Source organism: Gadus macrocephalus, chromosome 18 (genome assembly GCF_031168955.1).
Source record: "Gadus macrocephalus chromosome 18, ASM3116895v1".
Classification (NCBI taxonomy): Eukaryota; Metazoa; Chordata; class Actinopteri; order Gadiformes; family Gadidae; genus Gadus; species Gadus macrocephalus.
Window position 1 is genome coordinate 13,476,939 of NC_082399.1, and position 27,798 is coordinate 13,504,736.

Genomic DNA, 27,798 nt, shown 5'->3' on the forward strand with positions numbered 1-27,798 from the left:
CGGGGCCTTAGCTTGGTCGGGGGCGTTAGATTCTGGGGCGCTTGTGGGGTTCTGTGGATGCCTGGTGTTCCGTGCTCGTTGATCCACTACAGGGGATGGTATGTAGGTCCTGATTTACGCGGCGAGTCGGGGTGCTGGTTGGGTGGGGGTGCTGGAGTTGTAGAGATGTTCAGGTGCAATTTCGTGGGTATTGCCTGAAATCTTTGCAATCAGTCATCAACCTCAGTCAAACATATGCACACACACAGACACACACACCAATTTCTGTGTGTTGAGTAAGCTTGTTAGTGAATACTCTCAGTGCTTGCTTGTTGTTGGTTCATTGCTTAAGGATGTGTGTGTGTGAGTGTGGGTGTGCGCGCATGCGTGTTCTCTGGTCTCCTGATATAATCACTACATGTATTAATCATTTCACACTTTCTTCTGATGTGACTGGATAAAAATAATGAATTAGTGATTCCACCACATTCTATATCCAAGGTAGTAAAACATATGAAAATAAAACATAAACGATAGCATGAACAGCTTCTATTTAATTAGAATATAAAAAAATAAATAATAATGTTTCCAATGAAATGTAACAGACAGTACGTCCAGCGCGGTTTCCACTGCTGTTTGTGCTGCACCTGCCTCACTGCTTTAAACAGGCCTATTTTGTGTGTGTGTGCTTGGGGTTTGTGTGTGTGTGTGTGTGGCATGCATGTGAGCATATGCATATGTGTGTTTGTGCGTATGTGTGTAGGACCTGTATTAAAGGGGTCTCCTGTGGGCCGTGCATCCTGTGTTCGTCCAGCGTAAAGTGTGTGAGACCCAGAGACGAGGTGCGTTTATGCGCTCAAAATCACAGCGCCATTAAAGGGGTAGTAAGGTAAAATCTGCTTTTGATTTGATCTCAGTGTCCGAATTCGAGCTGAAATAGGGGGTTCATCACTGCACTATAGAGAGGTGCACACACACACACACACACACACAGACCAAGACAAGCATGCATGAATGCACACACGAGCGCGCACGCACCACACACTAACACACACTGGATGAGCACACGGACACTCGCATAATCCCCACACACTTGAGGATGCGCACACACATACACACAACACACGCATAGGACACACACAAACACAGAAATTCTGATGTGCTTACACAGGCACACGCAAGCACTCTATCTCGGGCCCTCTCTCCTCCTTCTTAAACCAGACTACACCACACAATCGCTCTTTCTCTCACTGTCATCCTTTCCCTCTCACCCTCATACATGCTCTCTGACACACCACACACACACACCCCCACACACACCACACACACACCCACACACACACACACACACCACACACACACACACACACACACACACACACACACACACACACACACCGAGGCTTGTAGTGCATGCAGATGGGTCATGGTCATGCATAAAGATGAGTGCTGAAGCACGCGGTGCACATGCATCCATGTTGGCCCAAGTGACGCTAAGCGGTTCCCTTCCTCTCACCTAGCAGATCCCTGTCTCTTTCACTAGCAGTGAGCCGTCCAACAACCAACCAGGACAACACACCATTCAACAACGTAGCTTTATTCATTAAGAAGCAGATTCCAAAAGAAGTGAAAGTCAAAGAAGGGAAAGTCTCCCTCTACGATGCAGTCTGAACTTCTCCGCTGAGTAACGAGTTAAGAAGGAAGAGAGATTACCTATCCGTTGGAGAAGTTCAAATGAGATTATCAATAAATTGCCATTAAAAAAAAGAACACTTGAGTAAATTAAGAGAAGACTTTAATGATGATGAATGTCGGCCTGATTGTTTGACCGGGCGTAAGGATGACTCACAGCGTTTTATAGCCGGGAGTGGAGCAACACGTCTGGGGTGTGCACGGGGCCCTTATCTGCCCGGGCTGCAGACCCAGTCATGAAGCTCTTAACTCCCACATCTCACTTGATCCAAGACAGCAACTAGACACTCAGAAAGGGGAGGGGGGGGGATCCAAAAGGTCCCAGTTCAAAAGGTGCTAGGTTCAAACCCCAATGTCCGCCTACACATCCATGAGCAAGATGCCCTGATGTATGAACGTAGGAATGAATCTATCTGAATTCACTCATCTAAAGTCGCTTAGGTCAGCTCGATGACTAGTGCGACTCGTGAATGGATCAGATAGAGGGCATCAATCCACTCCACTCTCTGTCTGCCCTTGTGCATATCCCTGTGCAGATATTGTGATCGGTACTTCCTCCCATTATCTCGCTGTCCTCAGCGGATGTCTGTCTCCCCTTGAAGGCTGGGGAATACATTGAGGGTTAATGAACCGCCGTTTGCAATATTTGGTTATTATGACCGTATTTTAAGGCTGGCTGATCTCCATATCCACTGGAGGAACTGTCTTGAACAGGTGATGGGGGGGTGGGGGGGGGTGGGGGGGGCAGTCGTTCTGTGTGAAGATGGTGGCAGTGTTTGAGGCCGTGTGATGTGATTCGGAATTATGAACAGCCCCTTTCTTCACACGGAATTCTCGCTCTGCGCTCTCGGCCTCTAAGTCCATGAGCGTGTGCATCGAGGTGTAAACACAGGATTTAAACTTGTGGATTTGTTTTGTTTGTGGGCACTGTCGGAGAATACAGCCAGTGCAGTTTGTATGCGCTTGTTTTGGTTGAACGACACAAAGATACAGCTGCCGAACGCTTGCTTGGGATATAGTGGGTGTCAATGGACGGCCAACTGCCTTCCACCGCCAGAGAAGGTGAGTCAAACAAAAATGGCAGCGTATTTACATGTCGTCATAAACCGTGTCAACAATTAACCTGGGGTCTTAACAAACCGGCCGAATCCTTGAAGACACACACTCACACATGTGCACACACACCGCAAGTTCATTACAGGAGACGGGGGGGCCGGATCTATAAATCAAAGTGTGTAAATAAGCGTGTTTTTTTTCTTCCTGTTGAGCGGTTACTTGTTACCATGGTTACCTGTAGCACATCTCAAGGGTTGCCCAGTACATTATGAAGTGTGTGTGCACATTTTAAAGGGAGTGTGTGTGTGTATCTGTTTGCATTTGAGGGAGTGTGTGTATGTATGTTTGAGGGAGGGAGTGTGTGTGTGTGTGTGTGTGTGTGTGTGTGTGTGTGTGTGTGTGTGTGTGTGTGTGTGTGTGTGTGTGTGTGTGTGTGTGTGTGTGTGTGTGTGTGTGTGTGTGTGTGTGTGTGTGTGTGCCTATATGTAGTGTGACAGTTGACAATAAGCAGAAGGAGTGTGTCCAATTCCTGGTATTTCATCATTTCCATTGTATGTTTTCCAGACCTGTGGGTATTCAACTGGCTAGTACCCAGAACAAATTACTCATAGCCCTCCAACAGGTTGGCTTTATCTTCTAAAAAGTCAAAATAGTTAAAAGCGCAACCAAATGTTTTGAAGGGATTTTTGTTTTTTTCTGGGTCTGTCTTGGTTTCTGTGCAATTGCGTTGGGGATTGATATCTACATTTTCTTACTCAGAGATATCAGCCTACCTCAGACAGCACTCCGCAACCATTGCGTCAGCATTCAACCCGGTTAGAACACTGACTTGTTCTGTAGCTCAAACTTATCATTGCCATTATTTATATTTTTATTTATTTCTCTGTCGCACTAGAGATATCTACAAGCTCATTTTCATCTGTAGTCCCTTAGCGGGCGTAGTTGATACGAAGCACCGCACCAATACATGAGGCATATGGAGCAACCATACAATCAAACAAAGTGCCAGGAAGTGCCATACTATTGCAAAACTCAATGCACTTACATTTCCTATGGTTAACCAGATATATGGAAGGCCACTTGCTCCACAGCAGAACACACTTCTGCCTGCCTTTTAGAGTTGATTAAGTCAATTGGATCGAGAGCCGATTGAGAGATGGTGAACTGCGATCATAACTGGGAGGTTGCATGGCAGACAGGGCGATACCTGACTTTCCAGAAGAGTTTCAATACAGCCTCTCTCAAAGGTTGTTTTTTTCCCCGGAGGATCAGAAATTAACTTATTTGAAATGTTAATAAATAAATCAATATATATTTATATCAATTGAAAATTAAAATATCTTTTTATTCCCCCCCCCCCCCTTAGAGCGCCAGGTCTCCGGCAGCACGACAGGGGGCAGCGGGGGCGTCGGCGTGGCGACGCCGGCCCCCGTGGTCGCGGGGGCCATCAGCAGGGAGCTGTCAGACCTGCGGTCCCTGGCCCAGTTCCCCGAAGAGATCGCCTGCATCCTGACCCAGCAGGAGCAGGAGCTGTACCAGAGGGTGAGGGCCCCGGGGCCCCCTGCCCGATTACACCGCCTGGAGAAACTCAAAATATTCAAATATATTCAAATATATTCAAATATATTTTTGCACCTGAGAACAGACGCAACATCATTTAGTTCAGAGACACGTGAAAGATGATATTTTGGTCGTAATTATGTCAAAGCCATCTCTTTCATTGCTCTTTGGTCAACATGTCAAAACCGTTTTAGGTTTAGTGTGGAGACATATTATTTATATTTATTGAAAGTCCAAACTTTGAACTCTGAAAAACGTGTTATATATATATATATAGAACAATTTTATCTATATTTATTTACATTTTATATACATGATTAAATACTAGATTAAATACTCGAGTGTAGTGTCTTCATCCGTTGTTAATTAATTTGAATTCGATGCATAATAATACGTTGGTGGCCTGAGTCACTCCAGCAGCACTGGGGGCCGGACGTCCTGTGTGTGTGTGTGTGTGTGTGTGTGTGTGTGTGTGTGTGTGTGTGTGTGTGTGTGTGTGTGTGTGGTGTGTGTGTGTGTGCGTGTGCGTGTGTGGCGCATCAATACTAATAAAATTTCAGAATGAAATGGATAATTAGATTACAATAACGTGGAACGATCAAGCAAATGAAATAGTGCAACGATAAACTCGAATAATCCTAGACGGGAAATACGGGCGTCACAGCACAGAATTGCAGGACGGTAAAATAACTACAGTTTACTGCTAACTGCTGTATTTATTGCTGCTAGTTGGGCTAGTTGTCTCGTGTTTTTCACCTTTGGTTGGTAGCTCAGTAGCCAGCGTGCTTATAAGGTTGGTTTGAAAAGGGGCTTCTGAATATGTGTTTTCCTTGGATTTTGGCACAAGGGATTATAACATCTGATCCTGTGTATTAATGAAAAAGAAATATGCAAAACATTGAAAAGAGCATGCAAAACATATCTTTCTATACACTACATGGGTATAGACAGGCAATGAAGCGGTGAGCCAGACGCTGCCGCCTATATTCAACTCCTCCTGGGTTCACATACCCCCACAAGGGTTCAGATCTCACAGTCTATACACCCCCCCCCCCCCCCCCCCCCCCAACGCCTATTAGGTTACATCATAACTCATCCTATAACCAGTCTTGTTATGCACGCAGAACACAAACACACACTTGCACTCACAAATGCACCAACACACTACCCAACCAACACTCTGCTGTAGTCGATGAGTTCAATAGAAGGGTTAAATAAAGCTCAGGTTGACTGAACCGCCCCACATTTAGGTTGGGGGTTGGATAAGGACACCTTCCATCCATTAATGGATCCATTAATGATTCCATTAATGATTCCATTAATGATTCCATTAATGATTCCATGCGTCCATCATTGGTTCATTCATTTATCCGATCCCCATTCCTCCAGGTGTTTCCGCTGGACTACCTGTGTTTCCTGACCCGGGACCTGGGGGGCACTGAGGGCCAGACCAAGCGCCACCCCAGCCTCAAGGCCTCCCTGTCGGGCCCGCCCTCCTCTACCCACAATGCTCAGCGACGCAACGCCGTGGAGGACCTGGTGGCCCGCTTCAACGAGGTGAGGGCGGGGGAATGAGTGTGTATCCATATGGTATTGGATTATATTTAAACATTTATTCATTATTCTCATATTTTCATACTTTCATACTTTTATGTGCTTGGGAAATGGAAATGTACATTACCCATACCAATGAAGCATTTGTATTTTTATTTGAGCACGAGAGTGAGGGGAAAGAGCATCATCTGAAAATGAGCTCGTGTTTAAACCTCATTCTAGATTGCTTCTGGGGAGGAGAGATGTGTGTAATATGTCAATCAATAATAATCAATCATTTTGGCTAACTAACTTAACAGTTAACTTTTTTTTTTACATTCATTCAACTTGGAGAAATAGTTAGGCTGCGTGTGAAAGCTTATGTGGTCGTACGTCTCATAACCTCCACCTTCCTGGCCACCGGTCTCAGAAGGTGGGACTGAGCTCTTTGTAGGACGCTAATATGCTAATGCTATTGGCTTAGTTGAACCTTCCCTCGGTGAGGGAGAAGGAGCTTGTTTACTGTATTTGGTATCGAGCTCGTAAAGTATGCATGCAACCAATGTTGCATAAACACAAAAACGCACACACACACACACACACACACACACACACACACACACACACACACACACACACACACACACACACACACACACACACACACACACACACACACACACACACACACACACACATATTCTGTGATGTGGCAGTTTGTTGGCTAACTTAACAAACTAAACGTTGCGCATTGCGGAGCCTTTAATGCAGACTGACTTTGAGAATAAACATTGAAAATGCTTAAATACTGATAGAGAAGGGGAGATTGAGAGAGAGGGTGGGGGAGACACAAACAGACAGGGAGAGAGAGGGAGAGGGAGAGATGATGATGTCATATTTATGTTGCGTTACATTTAACATCAGCTGGCTTTCATTTAAGTCACATCTAAAATGTGCATAGTGTCCATATATGGGCATAGTGGAGCCAGAGACTGATTACAGCTCCCTAGATGGGGGACACTGATTGGCCAGAAATAGCCTGAGGTGTTCAGTGAAGAAAACATCCTTGCATACAAATAATCAAACCGATTATTTGTATGCAAGGACACCTGTGTACTGACTTTGGACATCTTTTTGTCAATTTATTTAACTGCAAAACAATTAAGGGCAAAACAGCAGGGTGGGGTTGAGCTTGAGTTGATACCTCTATATTTACTGACATATACTTCCTATAGAGACATTCTTTGTGATCAAATATATAAGATATAAATGTCTCAACGATCACAGATTCAAAGTAGTATGTTGTTACTAATGACTACAATGTTATCACATAACTTTAAGAATAATGTTAAAGCCATACCTTTCTATAAAAGTATGTAAGTCAAATAACTTGAATAAACTGAAAAAGCAATGAAATCAAATCAAATCAAATAATCACTGTCAAAAGGTAATGCAACACTTGGTACGATTTAAAACATAAACGCATGATATTAGTTGGGAAGGTGTGTGTGTGTGTGTGTGTGTGTGTGTGTGTGTGTGTGTGTGTGTGTGTGTGTGTGTGTGTGTGTGTGTGTGTGTGTGTGTGTGTGTGGCGCCCCCATGCTAGGTAGTACACTGTGTGCTCATGTGTGAAGAGGGGAAGAATTCTTGGGTGACCTCAGTTATGTAATGTCCTGCATCAAGGGGGGTTAGCGCACACACACACACACACACACACACACATACACAGGGCTGGATCAAAGAGATGCCATCTTGATGCTCAGCTGTGCGGGAGTGGTTGATGGCCGTCTGTGTTGTGATGTGTTGTGTCATCACCTGTTGGATTTATAGTGCTGTTTGTTCTGGGGCTCTGACCCATCGACCCGCCTCTTCATTCACACTGCTCTGGTTTATTCGGCTCGGCTTTATGTTTGTTGGTTTCCTTTTGGTTTGCTGTAAATGTTCTTGTTATTTTCTCAAGCCCTCTCTCCTTTCTCTTTCTGTTTGTCTCCCTCTCTTTCTCCTCCATTCTGACACTCTGTTCACATCTTGCTCTGTCTATGTACCTCTCCCTCACACTCTGTTTTTCTCTCTCTCTCTCTCTCTCTCTCTCTCTCTCTCTCTCTCTCTCTCTCTCTCTCTCTCTCTCTCTCTCTCTCTCTAACTCTAACTCTAACTCTAACTCTCTCTCTCTAACTCTAACTCTAACTCTCTCTCTCTCTAACTCTCTCTCTCTCTCTCTCTCTCTCTCTCTCTCTAACTCTCTCTCTCTCTCTAACTCTCTCTCTCTCTCTCTCTCTTTCTCTTCCTACAATCTATTGTAATCTCTTCTGCCCTTCCTCTTGTCCAACCACTAATGCCTACATGCCTTGATGTTCCCGCTACACTATGTTCTCCGATCCGCTATGTACCTTTCCCAGTGCCAGCAGCGCATGGACTGAGCGCTCCTCAACGATGGCGGTAACTCTAGCTACAGACTGAAATCTCAAGACTGATTTGTCGTAACCGTAGCTACCCAGCACCTGGCAGAAGTGCTGTGTCTGTCAGGACAGACAAGGAGAATAACTTAGAGCTGACACACACACACACACACACACACACACACACACACACACACACACACACACACACACACACACACACACACACACACACACACACACACACACACACACACACACACACACCCGAGTCTCGAGTGTTTGTGTGTGAGACGCTGTTTGTGTGTTTGTGTCTGTGTGTGTGTGTGTGTGTGTGTGGGTGTGTGTGAAAAATGTGTTTGTTTATGTCTGTGCCAAATGCTACAACTTGCACCCTTGTGCAAGGCAGCTTTTGAGGTTATTATGCCTGGGGTTAAACAAATGCATGCATTTGACTTTGATGAAAGCCACACACACACACACACACACACACACACACACACACACACACACACACACACACACACACACACACACACACACACACACACACACACACACACACACACACACACACACACACACACAATGTGTGTGTAATGGTATTCAATAATCTTTTGGGATTTGCGGCAAGCGTTATTTATTATATGGTGAGTGTTAGTGTTCTACTATTCTATTAGTGTTAGCTAACCAGTGTCGTATAACTAGTATAAAGCACAGTGAAACACATTCTATACCAGAGCCATGTTTAGAGGAATGTTCATGCAGTAGCGCATAAACATGCTAATCTGCATGTATATTTGTGGGATACTCGCTGTAGCTGTGTTTACTCTAGTGTGTGTGTGTGTGTGTGTGTGTGTGTGTGTGTGTGTGTGTGTGTGTGTGTGTGTGTGTGTGTGTGTGTGTGTGTGTGTGTGTGTGTGCACCCAGGGTTGTGTTCTGGATGTACGCAGAGTATCTGGCCTCTGTCTTTGTATTTTTTCGAAGGCCAAGACACTGTTGGATTAGAGTGGCTCTGTGTGTGTGTGTGTGTGTGTGTGTTGTAACAACACAACGGCAGTGGCTTTCTCCAGGCTGCACACCGTGTTTGGCCTTGCCGTGAGCACAAGAAATATTCCAGGGCTGATTTGGTCCGGTCTGAAAGGGCTGTTGGTTTTTAAATGTTGAGAATCTTCAATACGGAAAGAAACTACCTAAAACTACTACTACAACTACTACTACTACTTACCTTCCTATCTACTATCCTTCTGACCTACATAGCTCCCTTCCTACCTAGGTACCTTCCTTACTTCACCGACCTTCCTTTATCTCAACCGGCCACCCTATCATACTTGCATTGTTTTTTTGGTATTGTAGTTTTATGTCTTATTTCTCCTCCTAAGGTGGATGTATATTGATGAGCTTTTTATTCAGGATCAGATCAGTATCAGCGTGCTCTTGCAGAGGTCAGTGTTCACGGTAGCGTTTTGAATACATGCTTCGTGTTGTGCCGGCGAAATGCACATCGCTTGGAACCCTGGATAACTGCTTGCAGTTCTAGTTGTTTATTATTTTACTATTTTTGTTATTTAGCCGTTGCTAAGAGCAACGGGTAAGAGTGACTCACACAGATTTTAATGTTTCCCCTCTCATGGGAGACATATGAGAGTGTCCGTTATAGACTCCTGGTGTCCGAGGCTACAACTGTCGCACTTACGGATCGTACTTTAAGGACGTATGTAGAGCCCCTTTCACACATGGAGTCTTTCCCGGTAAATTACCGGAAGATTTCCGGCATGGGGTCACGTGACATTGGGACCGAGGATCGATATACCGGGAAATCAGGCAATTTGCCTGCTCCAGACCTAGAAATAGTTCTAGATCTCTGCTGGTTAGTTTGTGTTGGGAATGAGAGCAGTAACCTTGCCCGGTGAGCCGTGTAACGGGTTATACTCGTCTGACATAAGACATTTCCACTCGGGGCGAGCAAACAAATCATAAAACCCCACTGAGGATGGATTTGATTCCGTCACGGTTAAGATTATTATGCCACTGCTATTTTTGTGACCCCATAACAAAATCAATGCAGCTCATTTGGTCTGCAAACAAGCTCCTTTTTTCAAGAATGGCTGGAAACTCGACAGATTCCAGAATATGGGCGCCCCGCTCAGTCCGCTCGTTCTACGGCGGCTGGTATCTACAAGTGTTGCCTTACCGCCGTGCTGCCCTCTGCTGGACTGGCCCCTCTTACGGCGTTGCCGTTCCATTGTGTGACCGGGCGCACCACTTTCCATAACGTAGCTGCGTGTGGGAGTAGTGAAAACCACTAGCAGTGCCTGAAAGGCAATCACTATCCCAGTGATTGACCTGGACCCATTTGTGGAAGGGGCTTAAGTTTGCATAACCAGACAAGGGGCTGCCTCCTTTCTAAAGGAGAGTACTGCTACATACGTGTGTTGGTTGGTGGACAAACGTTCTGCAACAACAACAACACGGACTAATGATGTCAATGACCCCAACTTTTCGGCCAATCTTATGAGGCATCACTCTCTTACATTATAAACCTGCAACCCTTATGGCCCCTGCTTAAGTAACAGGTCAGGGCGTCCCGACCTTGGACACCTACGGGGGTACACTGCGGACACAGAGGGGTACTTAAGATCTGTCCCCTGCTCCCTTCTCTCCAGGTGAGCTCGTGGGTGACGTGGCTGGTCCTGACGGCCAGCTCCATGGAGGAGAAGAGGGAGGTGTTCTCCTACCTGGTGCACACCGCCCGCTGCTGCTGGAACATGGGCAACTACAACGCCGTCATGGAGTTCCTGGCCGGGCTGCGGTGAGGCGTCCTTTAGAGCGCACGTGTCTGTCCTGTTGGTGTCTGGCGTGGAGCCCCGGAGGACTGGCTGACGTCAGTGTTCTTAGCGAACGGGAATCTTTAAAACCCCAATAGGGACACATGCAAACATGTGCACACGCGTATATACAGAAACAAACACGGGCACAGATACACAAACAAACGAGCGGGCGCAAATGCATAAAAATGCATGGATGTTATTATGCATTTTACTGACATTATGTACTGACAAGGAAAACCTGCACACACACTGTTAATGTGTTTGATATAATAATACATCTATCCTTATACGCTTATCTAAATATTCAAAGACGCTTGAATACAGCTTGAAAAGGTGTTTAATACATTTTGAATTGTGTGTGTGTGTGTGTGTGTGTGTGTGTGCCTGTGTGTGTGTGTGTGTTTGCATGCTGCAGCTCTCGCAAGGTGCTGAAGATGTGGCAGTTCATGGAGCAGGCGGACATTGAGACCATGCGGGGGCTGAAGGACGCCATGGCCCAGCACGAGTCCTCCGCAGAGTACAAGAAGCTGCTCACCAGGGCACTCAATATCCCAGGATGCAAGGTGGCTCTTACCCTGACCTCGACCCCAACCCTAACCAGCCATGATGTGGTTTATTTAAGAACTGGATAAGATATAATGCATGACCTCAGTGATCTGTCCAGTGCATCAAAGTCTCTGTTTTCATTGATGAGATAGCCTGTGCTTGTTGGTTTGTCTGTTGGTTTGTCTGTTTCCTTGTGTTTCCTTAGTTTGTTTGTTTGCCTGAAGAAACCCTGAGAACGTGACTACATACCTAGAGGCCATATTTCTCATGATCTTTAACTTCCTGTTCTCCTGTGTGCCTAGCCCTTTAACTAACTGTGTGTATGTCTGTGTGTCTGTGTCTCTGTGTGTCTGTGTGTCTGTGTGTCTGTGTGTCTGTCTGTCTGTCTGTCTGTCTGTCTGTCTGTCTGTCTGTCTGTCTGTCTGTCTGTCTGTCTGTCTGTCTGTCTGTCTGTGTGTGTGTGTGTGTGTGTGTGTGTGTGTGTGTGTGTGTGTCTGTCAGGTGGTTCCGTTCTGCGGCGTCTTCCTGAAGGAGCTGAGCGACGCACTGGATGGGACCGCCAGCATCATCAGCCTCAAAGCCCCGCTGGAAAACACAGACTCAGACTCACTGGAGGTACACACACACACACACACACACACACACACACACACACACACACACACACACACACACACACACACACACACACACACACACACACACACACACACACACACACACACACACACACACACACACACACTATGTGACTCAGGTGTCAGTCGTCAGTGTTTGGTTGATTTTCTTCCTGTGCGTGTCAGTTTGTGTCCGACTACCACGGCCAGCAGCATTTCATGTCCCGCTCCGGTCCCGACGGGCTCCACGTCCCGGAGAAGGAGGCCACTGTCAGCAACATCCTGCAGATCATCCGGTAGGCTCCCCCCTCCCCCCTCACCCCCTCACCCCCTCACCCCCTCACCCTCCCCCGTCACCCCCTCACCCTCCAACTCCTTCACCCCAGCAGCTCAGTGGAGAAACATTATAGAAGCTGAGTTTCACTCTGTTTTCACCTGAAACCACCTGGGTAGTCGCATCTCCTCTCTCCCGCCCTTCTCTCTCTGTCCCTCGCGCTCTCCCTCTCCTCTGCCTCTTCTCTCTCTCTGTCACTCTCTCGTCTCTTACTCAATTTGGTGGTTTCTGTGTATCCTCACCATGACACTCATGCCAAGATACATAGAAAAGATTTGTCATGTCCTCACACACTCCTAACCTACCTACCTAACACCCCACTGGGGACTATCCAGCCATCTTACTGGTTTGTTCTCTGTCTGCCGCAGGTCCTGTAACCGTAGCCTGGAGGCGGATGATTCAGACGAAACGACCAGTCACAGCCCTTCCTCGGTGGCCCCGCCCCCAACCTCTCGGAACAACTCGTTCAGGGAGCGAAGCTACAATCCGTTAGTATTAACGTAATCTTCGGTGCTCACGTATTTGCTAACTTGGACTTTAGACTATTCAATTAACAGGTCTTTATTACAGAGGGGTAGAGAGAGAGCCGTTGTTATTGAGACTTTAAACTTGGGTGGAGACTATATATTAGCTACTCTATGATTTGTGTATAATTGGAATAGGACATGGATTGAGTTTTTTTTTTTATCACAAGCTTTCAATCAAACGAGGAAGACTGCAGCTTTAAGTGACCCTGAAAGTCCACTTGATGCATGCATTAAAAAAAGGTTGCCTATTTCAACTTTTGACAGACGCAAGCAAGCACAGCTTCCACAGTCCCTGCTTTCTTTCCGTCTTTGGATGTTCCGTAGAGAATACATTGGTTTGAGACGGAACCATATGCTCTGTCTGGCCTAGTCCTTTAGAACTCTGCTGAACCAACATACAGTGGAGACGTAAGGAAAGGACACATACTCACTCGTATACACACACAGTCAAGTTTATTTGTGTAGCCATTTCCAGAATTATGCCTGCAGAGTACATGCCCCATAAAGACACACACACACACACACACACACACACACACACACACACACACACACACACACACACACACACACACACACACACACACACACACACACACACACACACACACACACACACACACACACACACACACACGTACAAACACATCTTCCATGTGATGCTTGGATTTGGTTTGACAATGGCTCAGAGAGCTACTCAGTGTGTTCATGAATGAGCATTGAGAGGTCATTGTGTAGTAAGATGTAAGATGGTTAAGGTTGAAGATCGCCAGCTTCCATTTTCAGCCAATTTTAGCGTTCATAACATATGACACATTTGATGTCTGGGGACCATGACTGCGTAACAATTTAAAATAGATAGATAGATGTTGCTGCTTTTTCTCTCTTTTTTCTTCTCCGAAGCATAACTACCCTACCCATACACCTTGGCAGTTGTACAGGCTCCCGCTAGTTCAGTATTATTATTTACAGTCAATCTTCTACTTGACTTGAAGTACAATCATAAATTAAATATGGCTTAGGCTCTTCGCATCACATTGGCCAGGACTACCCAGCTCTACACTCTGAATATACTAAAACGTATCGTTCTTATGAATGCAACCGCTGTTCTATTAGTAGAACAACGCTCTAGAAGTTGTCGAGATAACCTGATAGATACTCGTTTGACTTTTGATTTTATTTGATGGGCTCGTTCTAGAAAATACTTTTATTATGCGCATTATTCCTGGTTGGCTAGCACACCATATTTTATTAATCGTACATTTGTGCTCTTTTTTTTATTGCAATTCCCGGCTGGATCCAATATGGATGCCAAGATAGCTGCCAGACATAATTTGACTCTGTGTTTTTTCCACCTGAATTTCCATGATCCACGTTGTTCATGGCAGCACTGACGCCTGGTGTTCCTGTCTGTGGTGGATCTTTGCACGGCTCCCCCCAATTACCCTTCATAAGACACAACCTAATGGATTAATACAAGAATACATTCTCAGACTGTTATCCTGAGGAAGCGCAGGTTTAAATAAACAACCGGGAGGAACAACACATACCCTTCCTGGGCTTTCCTGCCGGGACAGGAAACATAAAGAGTCCTGTTAGATCTCAACATGCGGCTGTCGGCCGACGGCGCCATTTTGGATCCACCTCATTTGTTGTGCGGAAGATTTTAGCCGGTCGGTTGATTTAACCGTGATGAGGTGTCATCAACAAGGTAGTCTGAGGACACACAGGATCGAACCAAGAACCCTTTGGGTGAGCGTTGATCATCCTTTAACTTCCTCCTCCTCTCACATCCTGCTTTCTTCTCTTTCCCCTCCTCCTCCTCCCCCTCCTCCCCCTCCTCCTCCCCCTCCTCCTCCTCCTCCTCCTCCTCCTCTTCCTCCTCTTCCCCGTAGTTCCCGCTCCTCCAGGCTAGCCCCTGAAGCCAGTCGGGTCTTGTAAGTGGTCTGGAGACAACACAGGAGATTAGCCCTTCATGAAAAGAATCTTGACTATGTTAACAATGAATGGTATTGAAGGCATGACTAACACAGCAACGCAGTTCAAACAGTTACAACAATAATGGGGGGAAGAAGAAAAATTAACTAGGGGATAGAAACAGAGGGAGCGCTCGATAAATCAAATGAACAGAAACAGATATTTACAAATACAACTGAAAGCTGTTTAAAGTGTGGGCTGTATCTATGTACTACAGAATGGTTCAGGGTGTCTCGAACCTATTCATGGGTTACCGCCGGGATCCCTGTACAGGAAGACGCTCCGGAATCCATTAACGGTCTGGCCCGGTGTTTCTGAATGACCTGTTTGAATGAGTGGATTAGCCCATTAACTCTGACGCTTGGATTGGACTGTCACTAAGAGAATGGCTGGAGGTGAAACATGGAGTGGATTGTATTCCATCATGGAATGTGTTTGACCCTAGATAAGGTGTTTTGTACTGGCCCTTGGGAAGAATGCTTGGGTGATCTTCCGATGACTAGAATGGCCTTGGAGTTCTAACTCTTACATCGACCTCTCTTCCTTCCTTCCATCTCCGTCTCTCACACCCTCTCTCTTCCTTTGTCTTTCTCTCGGCATCTATCTCACCCCACATCTCTCTCTCTCTCTCTCTCTCTCTCTCTCTCTCTCTCTCTCTCTCTCTCTGTCTCTGTCTCTGTCTCTCTGTCTCTCTGTCTCTCTCTCTGTCTCTGTCTCTGTCTCTGTCTCTGTCTCTCTCTCTCTCTCTCTCTCTCTCTCTCTCTCTCTCTCTCTCTCTCTCTCTCTCTGTCTCTCTCTCTGTCTCTGTCTCTGTCTCTGTCTCTCTCTCTCTCTCTCTCTGTCTCTGTCTCTGTCTCTGTCTCTGTCTCTGTCTCTCTCTCTCTCTCTCTCTCTGTCTCTGTCTCTGTCTCTCTCTCTGTCTCTGTCTCTGTCTCTCTCTCTCTCTCTCTCTCTCTCCAGGTTCACAGTGGGGGATGTGTCTGATGCGGAGGCCGAGCCGTGCCTGGAGGCGGGGGGGAAGGAGGTGGAGTTCCTGGGAACCGAGGAGACCCACCCCGCCTTCGCCCACAACACAGAGATCATACCCTGGTAACACACACTTACACATACACACAGCATTTAAGAAGCACACATAAAATGTACACTTACACTAACACACAACATTTCATTTACAGTTACACACACACACACACACACACACACACACACACACACACACACACACACACACACACACACACACACACACACACACAATTTAACCACACACATTTACACACACACACACACACACACACACACACACACACACACACACACACACACACACACACACACACACACACACACACACACACACACACACACACACACTAACACACATGCCCACACCTCCTGCAGGTACGTGCTGTCCCTGCAGCCCGACACACATCAGTTCCTGCTGCAGGGCGCTACGGTCATCCACTACGACCAGGACAGCCACCTCAGCGCCCGCTGCCTCCTCACACTGCAGCCCGACAACACCACCCTCACCTGGGGTAAGAGCCGGAGGAAGGCCCCCTGAGAACCACACCGCACAGGCACTTTATTATGATCATATTAAGGCCCAATCCCATTTCTACCCCTTACCCCTTCCCCTTACCCCTCCCCCTTGTTTTGAAGGGGTAAGGGGAAGGGGTAAGGGGTAGAAATGGGATTGGGCCTTAGGGAGCCCCTCCCCCTTCCCCTTACCCCTTCCCCTTACCTCATCAAAACAAGGGGGAGGGGTAAGGGGTAGAAATGGGATTGGGCCTAAGTCTACACTGAAGTTCTGATTGTGTATATCCTTAATTATCCCATTCTACACGTTTGATAATTGACTGGTAAACCCGTTGTAAACATGTTAATCCAACGTCTGGCTGTCGTTCACCCCCGTGGCAGGGAAGCCTCGGTGCGGAGGACCCCCAGCGACGGAGCCTCCAGTTGGGCTCGGCCAAACCGTGTTTGCTGGTCTGGCCGAAGGCCTGCTGGATCTGGGGGTGGTCAAGGTACCCCTGGGACAAGACTTTAGTTGTTTAGTAGTGGAACATGTACATAATCATACATATATGTGTCATTTCTTTATTTAGTTGTTGCACTTTTAAAAACGCTGTTAATGCGTACCGCGAGTAAGGAGCTTTTATTGTGAAATGCCAGGCGGTGTTCCTGGGTCACCACGGGGCAGACGTCCACGCTGTGTGTCTTCAAAACAAACTGAGCCAAATGACGGCTGAAGACAACGCCCTGACGCTCCTCTACGGCCTCGGCACCACCGACAACAGGTAGGCCTCTCTCTACATGAGGCTTCAAGTCCAAAGCCACTATTCAATGATGCTCGAAGCAGCTCCTCGCATGAAACTCTACTTTTCTACTGCATTATTCATTTTATAACACACTATCATCAAATGTTTGTCGTCATCTTCACTGCCGTTGAATGACAAAAAAAGCGTATCGGTAACATCATCTTAATCGACTGTGACTCTGCCTCTGATAGGCTGCTTCACTTTGTGGCACCCAATCACACGGCCCAGGCGCTTCACAAGGGCCTATCAGAGCTGGTGAACGCCACCAGGAAGCTGAAGAGGTTCCCCGACCAAAGGCTGCAGTGGCTGAGGAGGCAGTACGTCAGCTTGTATCAGGTGGGTTAAGGACGCTTCTGTTAGATATTATGGGTGATGTCTGGCGTGATGTTTGGGGTGATATAAGGGGAGATGTTTGTGTGATATTTTGAATGATTGTTGGCTGATACTGGGATGATTGGTGTAATGTTTGGCGTGCCATTTGGAAGCTCTTTAGGCTGATATTTGGGCTGATATTTGGGCTGGTATTGGGCTGATATTTGGGCTGGTATTGGGCTGATATTTGGGCTGATATTTGGGCTGATATTTGGGCTGATATTTGGGCTGGTATTGGGATGATTTGTGGTGTAATATTGGGATGATACTCGTTGTGATATCTGGAGGGCATTTGGGATGGCCTTTGACAGAATATCTGGCGGACGTGGGACCTTATAGGTGATGTGATATAAACGTGTTATGTGCCGCGCGTCGTGTCAGGAGGACGGGCGATACGAGGGCCCGTCGCTGGCCCAGGCCATCGAGCTGTTTGGGGGCCGGCGCTGGAACATGGGCGCCGGCGGGGCGGAGAAGGCGGGCGGCCAGAAGAACAACACGCTGGGACACGATAAGACCAAGAAGAAGAAGAAGGTCCTCGTCAGGGTCAGCAAAAAAGATTTGCGCTTTTATTTTGAAGGATATGTCACTTTCTGTTTAGCATTGTCATCACCATTTTAATATGATGTACATGTATTTACCTGTATGCCATTTGTGGCACCCATTGCACTCCTGACCATCCCTGGAAGAAGGGATCCCCTACACTGCGTTTCTTCTCAAGATTTCTTCCTTGCTGATTCAAGGGAGTTTTTTCTTGCCCGTGTGGGGGCATGGGTAAAGGGGGGTGTCACAAATATTTGGCCTGTTAAGCCCTTTGAGACTGTAATGGTGATTAAGGGCTATACAAATAAAATTGAATTGAATGTCCTTTAGCAGACGTTTGAATCGTCTTAGGGTGTTTTGGGATGGATGTCACTAAGGAGCAGATATTAGTTGGGGCATATTACTCAAGCATTGTTGTGGATTCATTTTAACGTAGGGAAATCTTATATTTCTAATGTATGTCTTATCATTTTAATGTTCCAATGGTTAAATAACACCCACCCAGCCATCCCATCCTACCATTCCACAGTTAACCTCCTCTGCTGGTCAATGGTCAATTAAGATGACATTAATTACATCATTGTTTCTTATTACACTTGTCTTCCTCCTGCTGATGGTCTGTGTCAGACTGCAAGCTGTGTGAACCAAATCACTTCCCAAAAATGCTGTGATGCTTGGCTCGTTACTGAAGTCGTTGACCGGTTGTTCACAGGGAGACAGCGGGGATGTGACGGACGATGAGATGGTTTCCCGAAAGACCCGGAGCTGTAAGGATGCACTGGGCCGGAACGGAATGGAGTTCAACGACAGCATGGACCAGGACGAGTCGGGTAGGAACTCCTCAGGGCTTTTTGACATGTACATGGAAGGGTGGGAGGGGCAAATAAAGTCACATGCAATGCTCCACTAACTAAATAAATTCAATAATATAGATATATATATGACTATATTTTCTAGACATCACATAGCTAGTGCAATGCTCGTCCAAACGTGGCCTTCGATATTGCAGCTTGCAGCTTTTTCGAGCGTCTCTCTCCAAACAACCTCACATCAGCACCGCACTTCCTCGGGTCCTCGGCAGTACACCTGCCGGTGCAGTGCCCGTTCCGTGCCCGTTGTCAGAACAAACCCATTGTCAAAGCTTTTTTCTAGAACTGCTCATTTGAACTACTTCTACCTCGATTCTGCACATCCTTCGGCAATAGACCCACCAAGTCGATCCAATGAACGATGGTTCAGGACAGACAGACAGACAGACAGACAGACAGACAGACAGACAGACAGACAGACAGACAGACAGACAGACAGACAGACAGACATGAGCTCCTCTCAATATAGTTATGGATTAGTTATCACCCTTAACTAGGCTGACCAAACGTCCTCTTTTCCCCGGACATGTCCACTTTTTACGTCCCGTCCGGGGCGTCCGGGGGGGTTTTATTAATTGATGATAATGTCCGGTTTTCGGACATTATCTCGTCGCATATTTGTTTTTGCCTCGTCGCATATTTGTGTTTCTGGGTCTTTGACATAACCTACTAGTTATTACCATTGTATATGTCTATGGTTATTACGGCCTTCCAAGTTCTGGAAATGGTATCTCCCTTACGTTCCACCTTCTTGCGCGAGCTGACTGTAGAGAGAGTCTGTCATTGGGCGACCGATCTCAGGGTTGCCAGAGCCACGATAATTATCCTCCAAATACGACCATTTTGAGCCTTTGGTACGTTACTTTGCCATTTCCAATCTGGCAACATTGAGCACCTTGCCGCTTCCACTCTGTTTACAACAGCACATTACATCTGCAGCCATGCCTAAACGTAAATGTAAGTTCACGGACGAACTAAAGAAAAAATACCCATGTTTTCGCCTCGCCCCCACCCCCCCCCCCCCCCCCCTCCGTGACGAAGTGTCCTCTTTTTCACAAACTCAAATCTGGTCACCCTACCCTTAACGTACCCAACTTTCCCAACGTTACCTGTTGATAATAGACTTTTTGCATCCCAAAATTAAATTGAAAGTAAATAAGTGCATTTACATAAATTAATAAATTGAATATTTATGTTTGATCTTTTCCCCTCCACACAGAGGACAGCTTTCCTGGACCGTTCTCCCTGTCAGCCAATAGGAGCCCAGCGATGCTGGCCTCTTCCTCCTCCTCCTCCACCTCCTCCTCTTCCTCCTCCAGCATGGTCGGGGCGGTCCAGACCCGCCCCCAGGCCTCTCCCGTCCTATCAGGGGCCGCAAAGACACCGCCGCCTGGGTACGTGCCATCGGATCGCATCATACCTCTTTTTACCTACTTACGTTAATTGCTGTTGATTGTGAGTTGTTGTTGTTGTTGTTGTTGTTGTTGTTTACTAGTGCGTGGAGCAGCCGGTCGTGGCACGGCAGGTGCAAAGGTTGCTTCAAAGGCTTCCAGAACCTGATGATCTCAGACAGCTCCATGAGCTTCATTGAGTTTGTGGAGCTCTTCAAGTCCTTCAGGTAGGAACCCTAACCCTCAACCCGACCACTCCAAAGCCCCCTCTGAGCCTCGAGACTTGTGGACAGGGCTACGTCGGGTCGGATGGTGAAGAGTGTGTTTGGTGTTTTATGCTAGCATCCGCAGCAGGAAAGACCTGAAGGAGCTGTTCGATACGTTTGCTGTCCCCGTGAGCCGATCCAGCCCTGAGTCGGCGCCTCTCTACACCAACCTCCGCATCGACGACCTGGACATGGGACTCCAGCCGGACCTCGGTACCCATCCACCTGCTAACATGCCACATGCTAACATACCTCGTACAAAGATATCTCATACTAACATGCCCCATGCTAACATACCTCGTACAAAGATATCTCATACTAACATGCCCCATGCTAACATACCTCGTACAAAGATATCTCATACTAACATGCCCCATGCTAACATACCTCATACAAAGATATTTCATACTCGCATGCCCCCTTCTAACATACCTCATGCTATCACTCCAACATACCACATGCTAACATACCTCATACAAAGATATCTCATGCTAACATGCCCCATGCTAACATACCAAATGCGTCCCATGCTAACAAACATAATGATATTATGCTATGTTTCAGCATAGAACATGATAATGTTCTATGCTATCATTTATTACACAGTAATACACTGCATGTTAAAATACACTATTTTCTCTCTCATTCTCTCTCTCATTCTCCCTCTCCCCCTCCCCCTCCCTCCCTCTCTCCCTCAGACCTGTTGACCAGGAACGGGTCAGACCTGGGCCTCTTCATCCGAACGCAGCAGCAGATGACGGACAACCAGAAGCAGATCTCCGACGCCATCGCGGCGGCGAGCATCGTGTCCAACGGCACGGGCGTGGAGAACGCCTCGCTCGGGGTCCTGGGCATGGCCATTCCCCAGCTCAACGACTTCCTGGTCAACTGCCAGAGAGAGCACCTGAGCTATGACGACATCCTCAGCGTCATACAGGTAGTGGAATAGAGCCCCAACAATGTACAGTTGTGAGTGGAGGTAGAGTTCTGAGTTTGATGCTGTGTTTTAAAGTCAGGCCGGGTCCAAGTTGGGATTGATTTCAAAGTGGAGGGAGTGGAGGGGGTGGTGAGAGTGCTACTTGGAGGGGATGATAGAATTCTAGGTGGAGGAAGTGTTCTACGTGGATAAAGAGTTGAGGTGGAGGTAGTTCTACATGGAGGTAGAGTTCTAAGTGGAGGTGGAGGTAGTTCTATATGGAGGTAGAGTTCTACATGGAGGTAGAGTTCTAAGTGGAGGTGGAGGTAGTTCTACATGGAGGTAGAGTTCTAAGTGGAGGTAGAGTTCAAAGTGGAGACGCTGGTAGAGTTCTAAGAGAAAATGTAGGTAGAGTTCTAAGTTGAGGTAGAGGTCTAATTGTACCTCTAGATAAAATCGATCAATAATATATAGGATTTGACTGCAATTCTAAGTGGACGTTGGGTTGTAAATGGTAGATTGTAGAGTTTGAGCACGATGGTGGGGGGAGCTATAAATGTTGTGGTAGAGAGAGTTTACTTCCAGTAAAGGATGTGGGTTGTTGCTGTTAATGGACGAATGGCTACCTTGAATAATAAACCGAAAGCTCTTGGGAGTGGGGTTGAAATAGTAGCTTGAGAGTGTTTGAGGTTTGTGAGGAGAACGGGGAGATAGGGTTAGATTCAGTTAGATTAATGATGATGATTACTTATTTAAACACTGCACAACTGACTTCAAATTCATGGAATGGGTGGATGGGCAGACTGACAGATGGAAAAATGAGCAGATAAGCGGGAATGCTTTGACGAATCTAGAGGAGTAAACGAGGAACAGAATCAGACTGATAAAGAGACTTCTGCGGCACTGCGACAGAGAGAGGAGACAGAGGAACTAGAGATGATTAGCAGAGAGAGAGAGAGAGAGAGAGAGAGAGAGTGAGGGACAGTGAAAGAGTGTGAGGGGGATTGATGACAGATTGATGGAGGTTCAGAGGAAAGGAAGTAAGGAAGCTGTAAACAGGAAATGACAGAGTGGGTCGATGACTTTAATGAGCTTTAATTAATTTTGTCTGCTTCAGAAATTTGAGCCGTCGTCGAGCATGCGACAGATGGGCTGGATGTCATTTGAAGGCTTTGCCAGGTTGGTAGTGTTAGTATTCATATTTCAGTAAAACAACTGTACTTCTGTTAGGAATACCACTCAATTTAAAATGTTAACAACAATTTAGATGTTTCAAATAATAAAAGGCGAGAAGCTATTGACAATTGAGTAAATTTTTTTAATTTAATGATTTAAATAAATTAAATTGTTTTATAATTCAATTATACTTCATTCAATATAGTTTACCTATAAAACATACTTCATAGATTTTATTATAATAATATTCTTTATGTTTTTTACTTTTAATCCGGTTATTTAATTTCATATTCTCTGTGCCTTTTTTTCTTTGCATTCATTTGCTTGGCCCTCCCTCCCTCCCTCCCTCCCTCCCTCCCTCCCTCCCTCCCTCCCTCCCTCCCTTCCTCCCTCCCTCCCCCCCCTGTCCTCCAGGTATCTGATGGACAAGGAGAACTGTGCGTCGCGTCACGAGGAGTCTCAGGTGGACCCGGCGGAGCTGCAGCACCCCCTCTCCTACTACTACATCGAGTCGTCCCACAACACCTACCTGACCGGACACCAGCTCAAAGGGGAGTCCTCCGTGGAGCTGTACAGCCAGGTCAGGGGGCTGGAGGACGGACGCATGGACGGATGATGAATTGTGGATGGATGAATGATGGATGGATGGATGGGTGGAGGATAAATGGATGGATGAATGGATGAATGGTTTATGTACCGATGGATGATGGATGGATGATGAATTGATGGATGAATGATGGATGGATTGGTGGCTGGTGGATGAATGATGAAGAACCAGATGGATTGGCGGACAGGCAGACCGACAGGAGGGCATGCAGACTTGTGTCATTACCATCGTTCTCAGTGGCTGATACATTAGATTTAAAATGGGAGGTTTTCGCTCTGCTTCTCCATCTCATTGAAGAACGCCTGATGGATTCACAAAGAAATGCAGTTCTACTCAAAACTCCTCTTTTGATATTCAACCCAATGTTTGTCCCCTCCTCTCGGTTGCCGTGGTGATGCAGGTCCTTCTGCAGGGGTGCAGGAGCGTGGAGCTGGACTGCTGGGATGGAGACGACGGCATGCCGGTCATCTACCACGGACACACCCTCACCACCAAGATACCCTTTAAGGTTGATGCACACACACACACACACACACACACACACACACACACCACCAAGATACCCTTCAGGTATATATACCTCCCTTACACACAAACAAACACATGCAAATGCACACAGACGCAGATGTATACACACACGCCACCAAGGTAGGATTAGGGTTCCTTGGGTTCATCTTTAGGAAGACCAGAAACATCCCAAAACAAATTAAATACATGGTCTAAATCCACGAGTACTTGAGTACTTTTTTTTTGTGATCAATTTTTTATTTTATGATTTATACAACAAACAGATAGACATATAGAAAACAATTAGGCATATGCACAAATAAGACAACATACTACATTTGACCTAAACACAAATAAGACAACATACACCAATAAGACATAAACGCAAATAAGACAACATTTGACATTAAACAGTTACACATACACAAATGAGATAACACACAACATTCATCAACACGCACTCCACACACACACACACACACACACACACACAGGTCTTGCCCCCCCACCTAGAGAAAATCAGTCATCCGAACAGCTCAGTGGAGTTGTTAAGTCTGAGTCAGAAATTTAGGATAACAGATGTAAAAGAAGTAGAAGAAGGAAAGAATATCATGGCTACTCCCCCAACATACTAACGATAAAGGACGACCACAAGTTGATATTTTTAGCTTGCGTGCCATGCATGCTGGCCACAGATTTCTCTAACTTAGCCAGATCTATAACTGTGTTCACCCAGTGTTGATAAGATAGATCATGAGGTGCTTTCCATCTCTGTGCTATAAGCTTTTTGGCAGCAGTAAGGCCTACCAGAAACCAACGTTGGTGCATCAAAGAAAGATCCAAACCAGTGAAATCGTTCAGCAATAGGACAGTTGGGGAGCAGGGGATGGTACGCTCAAGCACTTTAGACATTCTGTTGGACACCATACTCCAAAAGTCTCTCACACCAGGGCAATCCCAGACCATGTGAACAAAGGTTCCTGTGGTTTCTAAAGAGCATAGCTGACAGTTTGGAGATGGATTTAATTTCATCAAAAATAATTTATGCGGAGTGCAGTAGAGTCTGTGTGCAAAGTTATAATGAATCATTTGATGGTTGGGATTACGAGATGCTAGGTCAATCTTTGACCAGACTATGGACCAATTGATTGTGGAAGGTGCCATTGAGAGATCATGGCTCCAGCGACTATCCAACTGCAGAGTTTTTTTCTGCGCGTTTAGAAAGGAACGTGTAAAGGGCGGACACCAAGCCTTGGGTAGAAAGATTTCCACATATTTTATGGATTGGATGAGGTTCCAAGTTTTCCCCCCAGGGGACTCCGTATGCCCATAAGGCACTGCAGAGTTGTAGGTAGAGTGCTTGTTTTGTTGGCAATTTATTTGTGTTTCCAGCAATGTCCACATTCGGTTTAAATTCAGTTCATCCAGTATTATATACAGTCTATGTACGTTACACACTGGAGCCCCACTGGTCAACCGGTATATGATCTTCTCTTTTACTGTTGTAGAGCTAGTGGGATTCACTTCTGAGCAGTGATTTTTATCCACTGGGAACATTTTGTAACGTGAGACTTCTCCAGTTTAATTGTGTTGTAGCCAAGCAGGTTGTCGAGGGCAGGGTACTTGGCCTTGTGATTGGAATACTGTGTAGACGTATTGACCGAACCATGGCTGTATAGACAGGACTGCTGTCTGCCCGGCAGGAACACACAACTACACACACGCGACTCATATCGGTGATCACGTCTTTAGTTCCCCGCGTCGCATCGCTGTTACATCGCAGAGCGTGAATATCCAATAGCTTTCATACTTAAAATCTACCAATACAAATAGAATCTAATTCTGTAGGAAGCACCGTAATGTGTACATTATCGTTGTGAAGTTACAACAACGGGAAACACATTCACAAAGTGACTTATATTACGTAACTATTTCATTAAATAATTAAGTCGATAATACATTAACACATCCGTGAATACGATTTCTGCATGAGTTTGCCTACTTTACAAAGTATTATTTTATTTTTTATTTAAAAATTTTAAGAGACCCCTAGCAGCAAAAATGACATATTATACACTTTATGAGTGTCAAATAAAACACAGCCTTCATCTATAAATCTTAAACCCTGTCCTGTTCCTTTCCCGTGATTCCAAAGGACGTGGTGGAGGCGGTAAACCGCTCAGCATTCGTTAACTCCGACATGCCCGTCATCCTGTCCATAGAGAACCACTGCTCCCTGCCCCAGCAACGCAAGATGGCCGACATCTTCAAGGTAGGACGCACAAACCATGGAACCCAGGATGGCATCAATAATGAACAAAATGGAACCAATAGGTCTCAAACTGTTTTAACTCGGGAAAAGCATTTTATCATCAATTCTTATCTGTTATGATTTGGGATTCATTGCAATCTAATAATTTCCTAGATTTCCTTTCAAGATGGGCTACTTATAAAGTGGTTTGATAAGAGTCGGGAAGGAATGTATTTTTTATGGTTATTTGTGGTCCTCTGTAGAAGCAGGTCTGTTTATTTGGTGTTTTGATAAAGGAGCTTGAGGCTTCCTCCCAGGAGGGGGTCCCTCGGAGGATTCAGACAACAATCTGTTGTCAGAATCTCTCTCTTTCCTCTCGTCACTCTCCTCTCACTCCTCCTCTCTCCTCTCACTCCTCTCTTCTTCCTCTCTCTTCTCCTTTTCCTCTCAGCCTTTCTACCCTCTCTTCTCCCTCCTCCCTCTCCTATCTTCCCTCCCCCTCTTAACTCTGACCTCCCTCCCTCTCTCCCTCCCTCCCTCCTCTCCATCCTCCCCTCATTAAAGGGCAATGCGAGTGATTAAACCATCGTAGTAAACCATCTTAGCTAAAACGTCTGCTAACGAACAATCATTAGTAAAAATATCTTCCGTGTGCCGACTCTGCTGAAAAACATTTGACGTGAGTGTGCCCTCGACCACAAATGTAAGCGACAGCATTATAGCCTTTTTTTATCATGGAAATCAATACGCAAAGAGTTTGTGAGTGTTTGGGAACGAAAACAAGACGGTGAATCACCATACAAGTGCTTTACAAAGTGTCTCATCACAAAGAGCAAAGCACTGCTGCTCTCATCAGCATTAGTGGCAGGCACACTCACGTTAAACGCTCAGAGGGGTCCTCTAACCTTGTTAAATCATTCAGCTCATTCCAGTCTCATGAGACCATCCTCTCCAGATCACATTTCAGTCGCTCTCTGAAGATCGGTCCGGCCTCGCTCCTGTTCTAACCCACATTCAGAATTAAATTGCGCACGGACCAATCTGTGCTAGTGGGAGTTTTAGTTCATAAGGAAAAGAAAGGGCAGGGAAAAGTATGGCGATCGACGGAGAAATCCAAACCGTTGATCTGAAATAGTGAATAACGAAGTTAGCAGAGGAATAGACACACTTTTCTGAGCGAGGAGTTTTCTGCCTCGCCGGCGCCCGCTCCTGACCCGTTGACCCTCCTCTCCCAGGCGGTGTTTGGCGAGCGTCTGGTGATGCGTTTCCTGCTTGAGAGCGACTTCAGCGACGACCCCCTCCTGCCCTCCCCCCTCCAGCTGAGGGGGAAGATACTCCTCAAGAACAAGAAGCTCAAAGCCCACCAAGCGCCTGTAGACATCCTCAAACAGAAGGTCAACACACTCACTCACACATATTACAAGATGCTCACAAGCGGAATAACTTGTCAGTTGTAAGTAATGCAATGCAAACACTCTCTCTCTCTCTCTCTCTCTCTCTCTCTCTCTCTCTCTCTCTCTCTCTCTCTCTC

The 27,798-nt window shown here is 46.2% G+C and overlaps 1 protein-coding gene across 1 annotated transcript in view; it reads left to right on the forward strand.

Annotated features, from left to right (window-relative positions):
• Positions 1 to 27,798, forward strand: part of plce1 (phospholipase C, epsilon 1) — a 63,659-nt gene that overhangs the window by 16,850 nt on the left and 19,011 nt on the right. The window contains exons 6-29 of the mRNA XM_060037278.1: positions 4,071 to 4,269; positions 5,677 to 5,844; positions 10,886 to 11,031; positions 11,466 to 11,613; positions 12,098 to 12,211; positions 12,400 to 12,509; positions 12,916 to 13,035; positions 14,970 to 15,011; positions 16,012 to 16,140; positions 16,453 to 16,589; positions 16,972 to 17,078; positions 17,227 to 17,351; positions 17,564 to 17,708; positions 18,126 to 18,287; positions 18,997 to 19,114; positions 20,373 to 20,547; positions 20,649 to 20,771; positions 20,887 to 21,023; positions 21,509 to 21,747; positions 22,844 to 22,905; positions 23,317 to 23,482; positions 23,910 to 24,017; positions 26,172 to 26,288; positions 27,503 to 27,661. Of these exons, the coding sequence (XP_059893261.1) occupies positions 4,071 to 4,269; positions 5,677 to 5,844; positions 10,886 to 11,031; positions 11,466 to 11,613; positions 12,098 to 12,211; positions 12,400 to 12,509; positions 12,916 to 13,035; positions 14,970 to 15,011; positions 16,012 to 16,140; positions 16,453 to 16,589; positions 16,972 to 17,078; positions 17,227 to 17,351; positions 17,564 to 17,708; positions 18,126 to 18,287; positions 18,997 to 19,114; positions 20,373 to 20,547; positions 20,649 to 20,771; positions 20,887 to 21,023; positions 21,509 to 21,747; positions 22,844 to 22,905; positions 23,317 to 23,482; positions 23,910 to 24,017; positions 26,172 to 26,288; positions 27,503 to 27,661 (3,256 nt within the window). The remainder of the gene's footprint in view (positions 1 to 4,070; positions 4,270 to 5,676; positions 5,845 to 10,885; positions 11,032 to 11,465; positions 11,614 to 12,097; positions 12,212 to 12,399; positions 12,510 to 12,915; positions 13,036 to 14,969; positions 15,012 to 16,011; positions 16,141 to 16,452; positions 16,590 to 16,971; positions 17,079 to 17,226; positions 17,352 to 17,563; positions 17,709 to 18,125; positions 18,288 to 18,996; positions 19,115 to 20,372; positions 20,548 to 20,648; positions 20,772 to 20,886; positions 21,024 to 21,508; positions 21,748 to 22,843; positions 22,906 to 23,316; positions 23,483 to 23,909; positions 24,018 to 26,171; positions 26,289 to 27,502; positions 27,662 to 27,798) is intronic.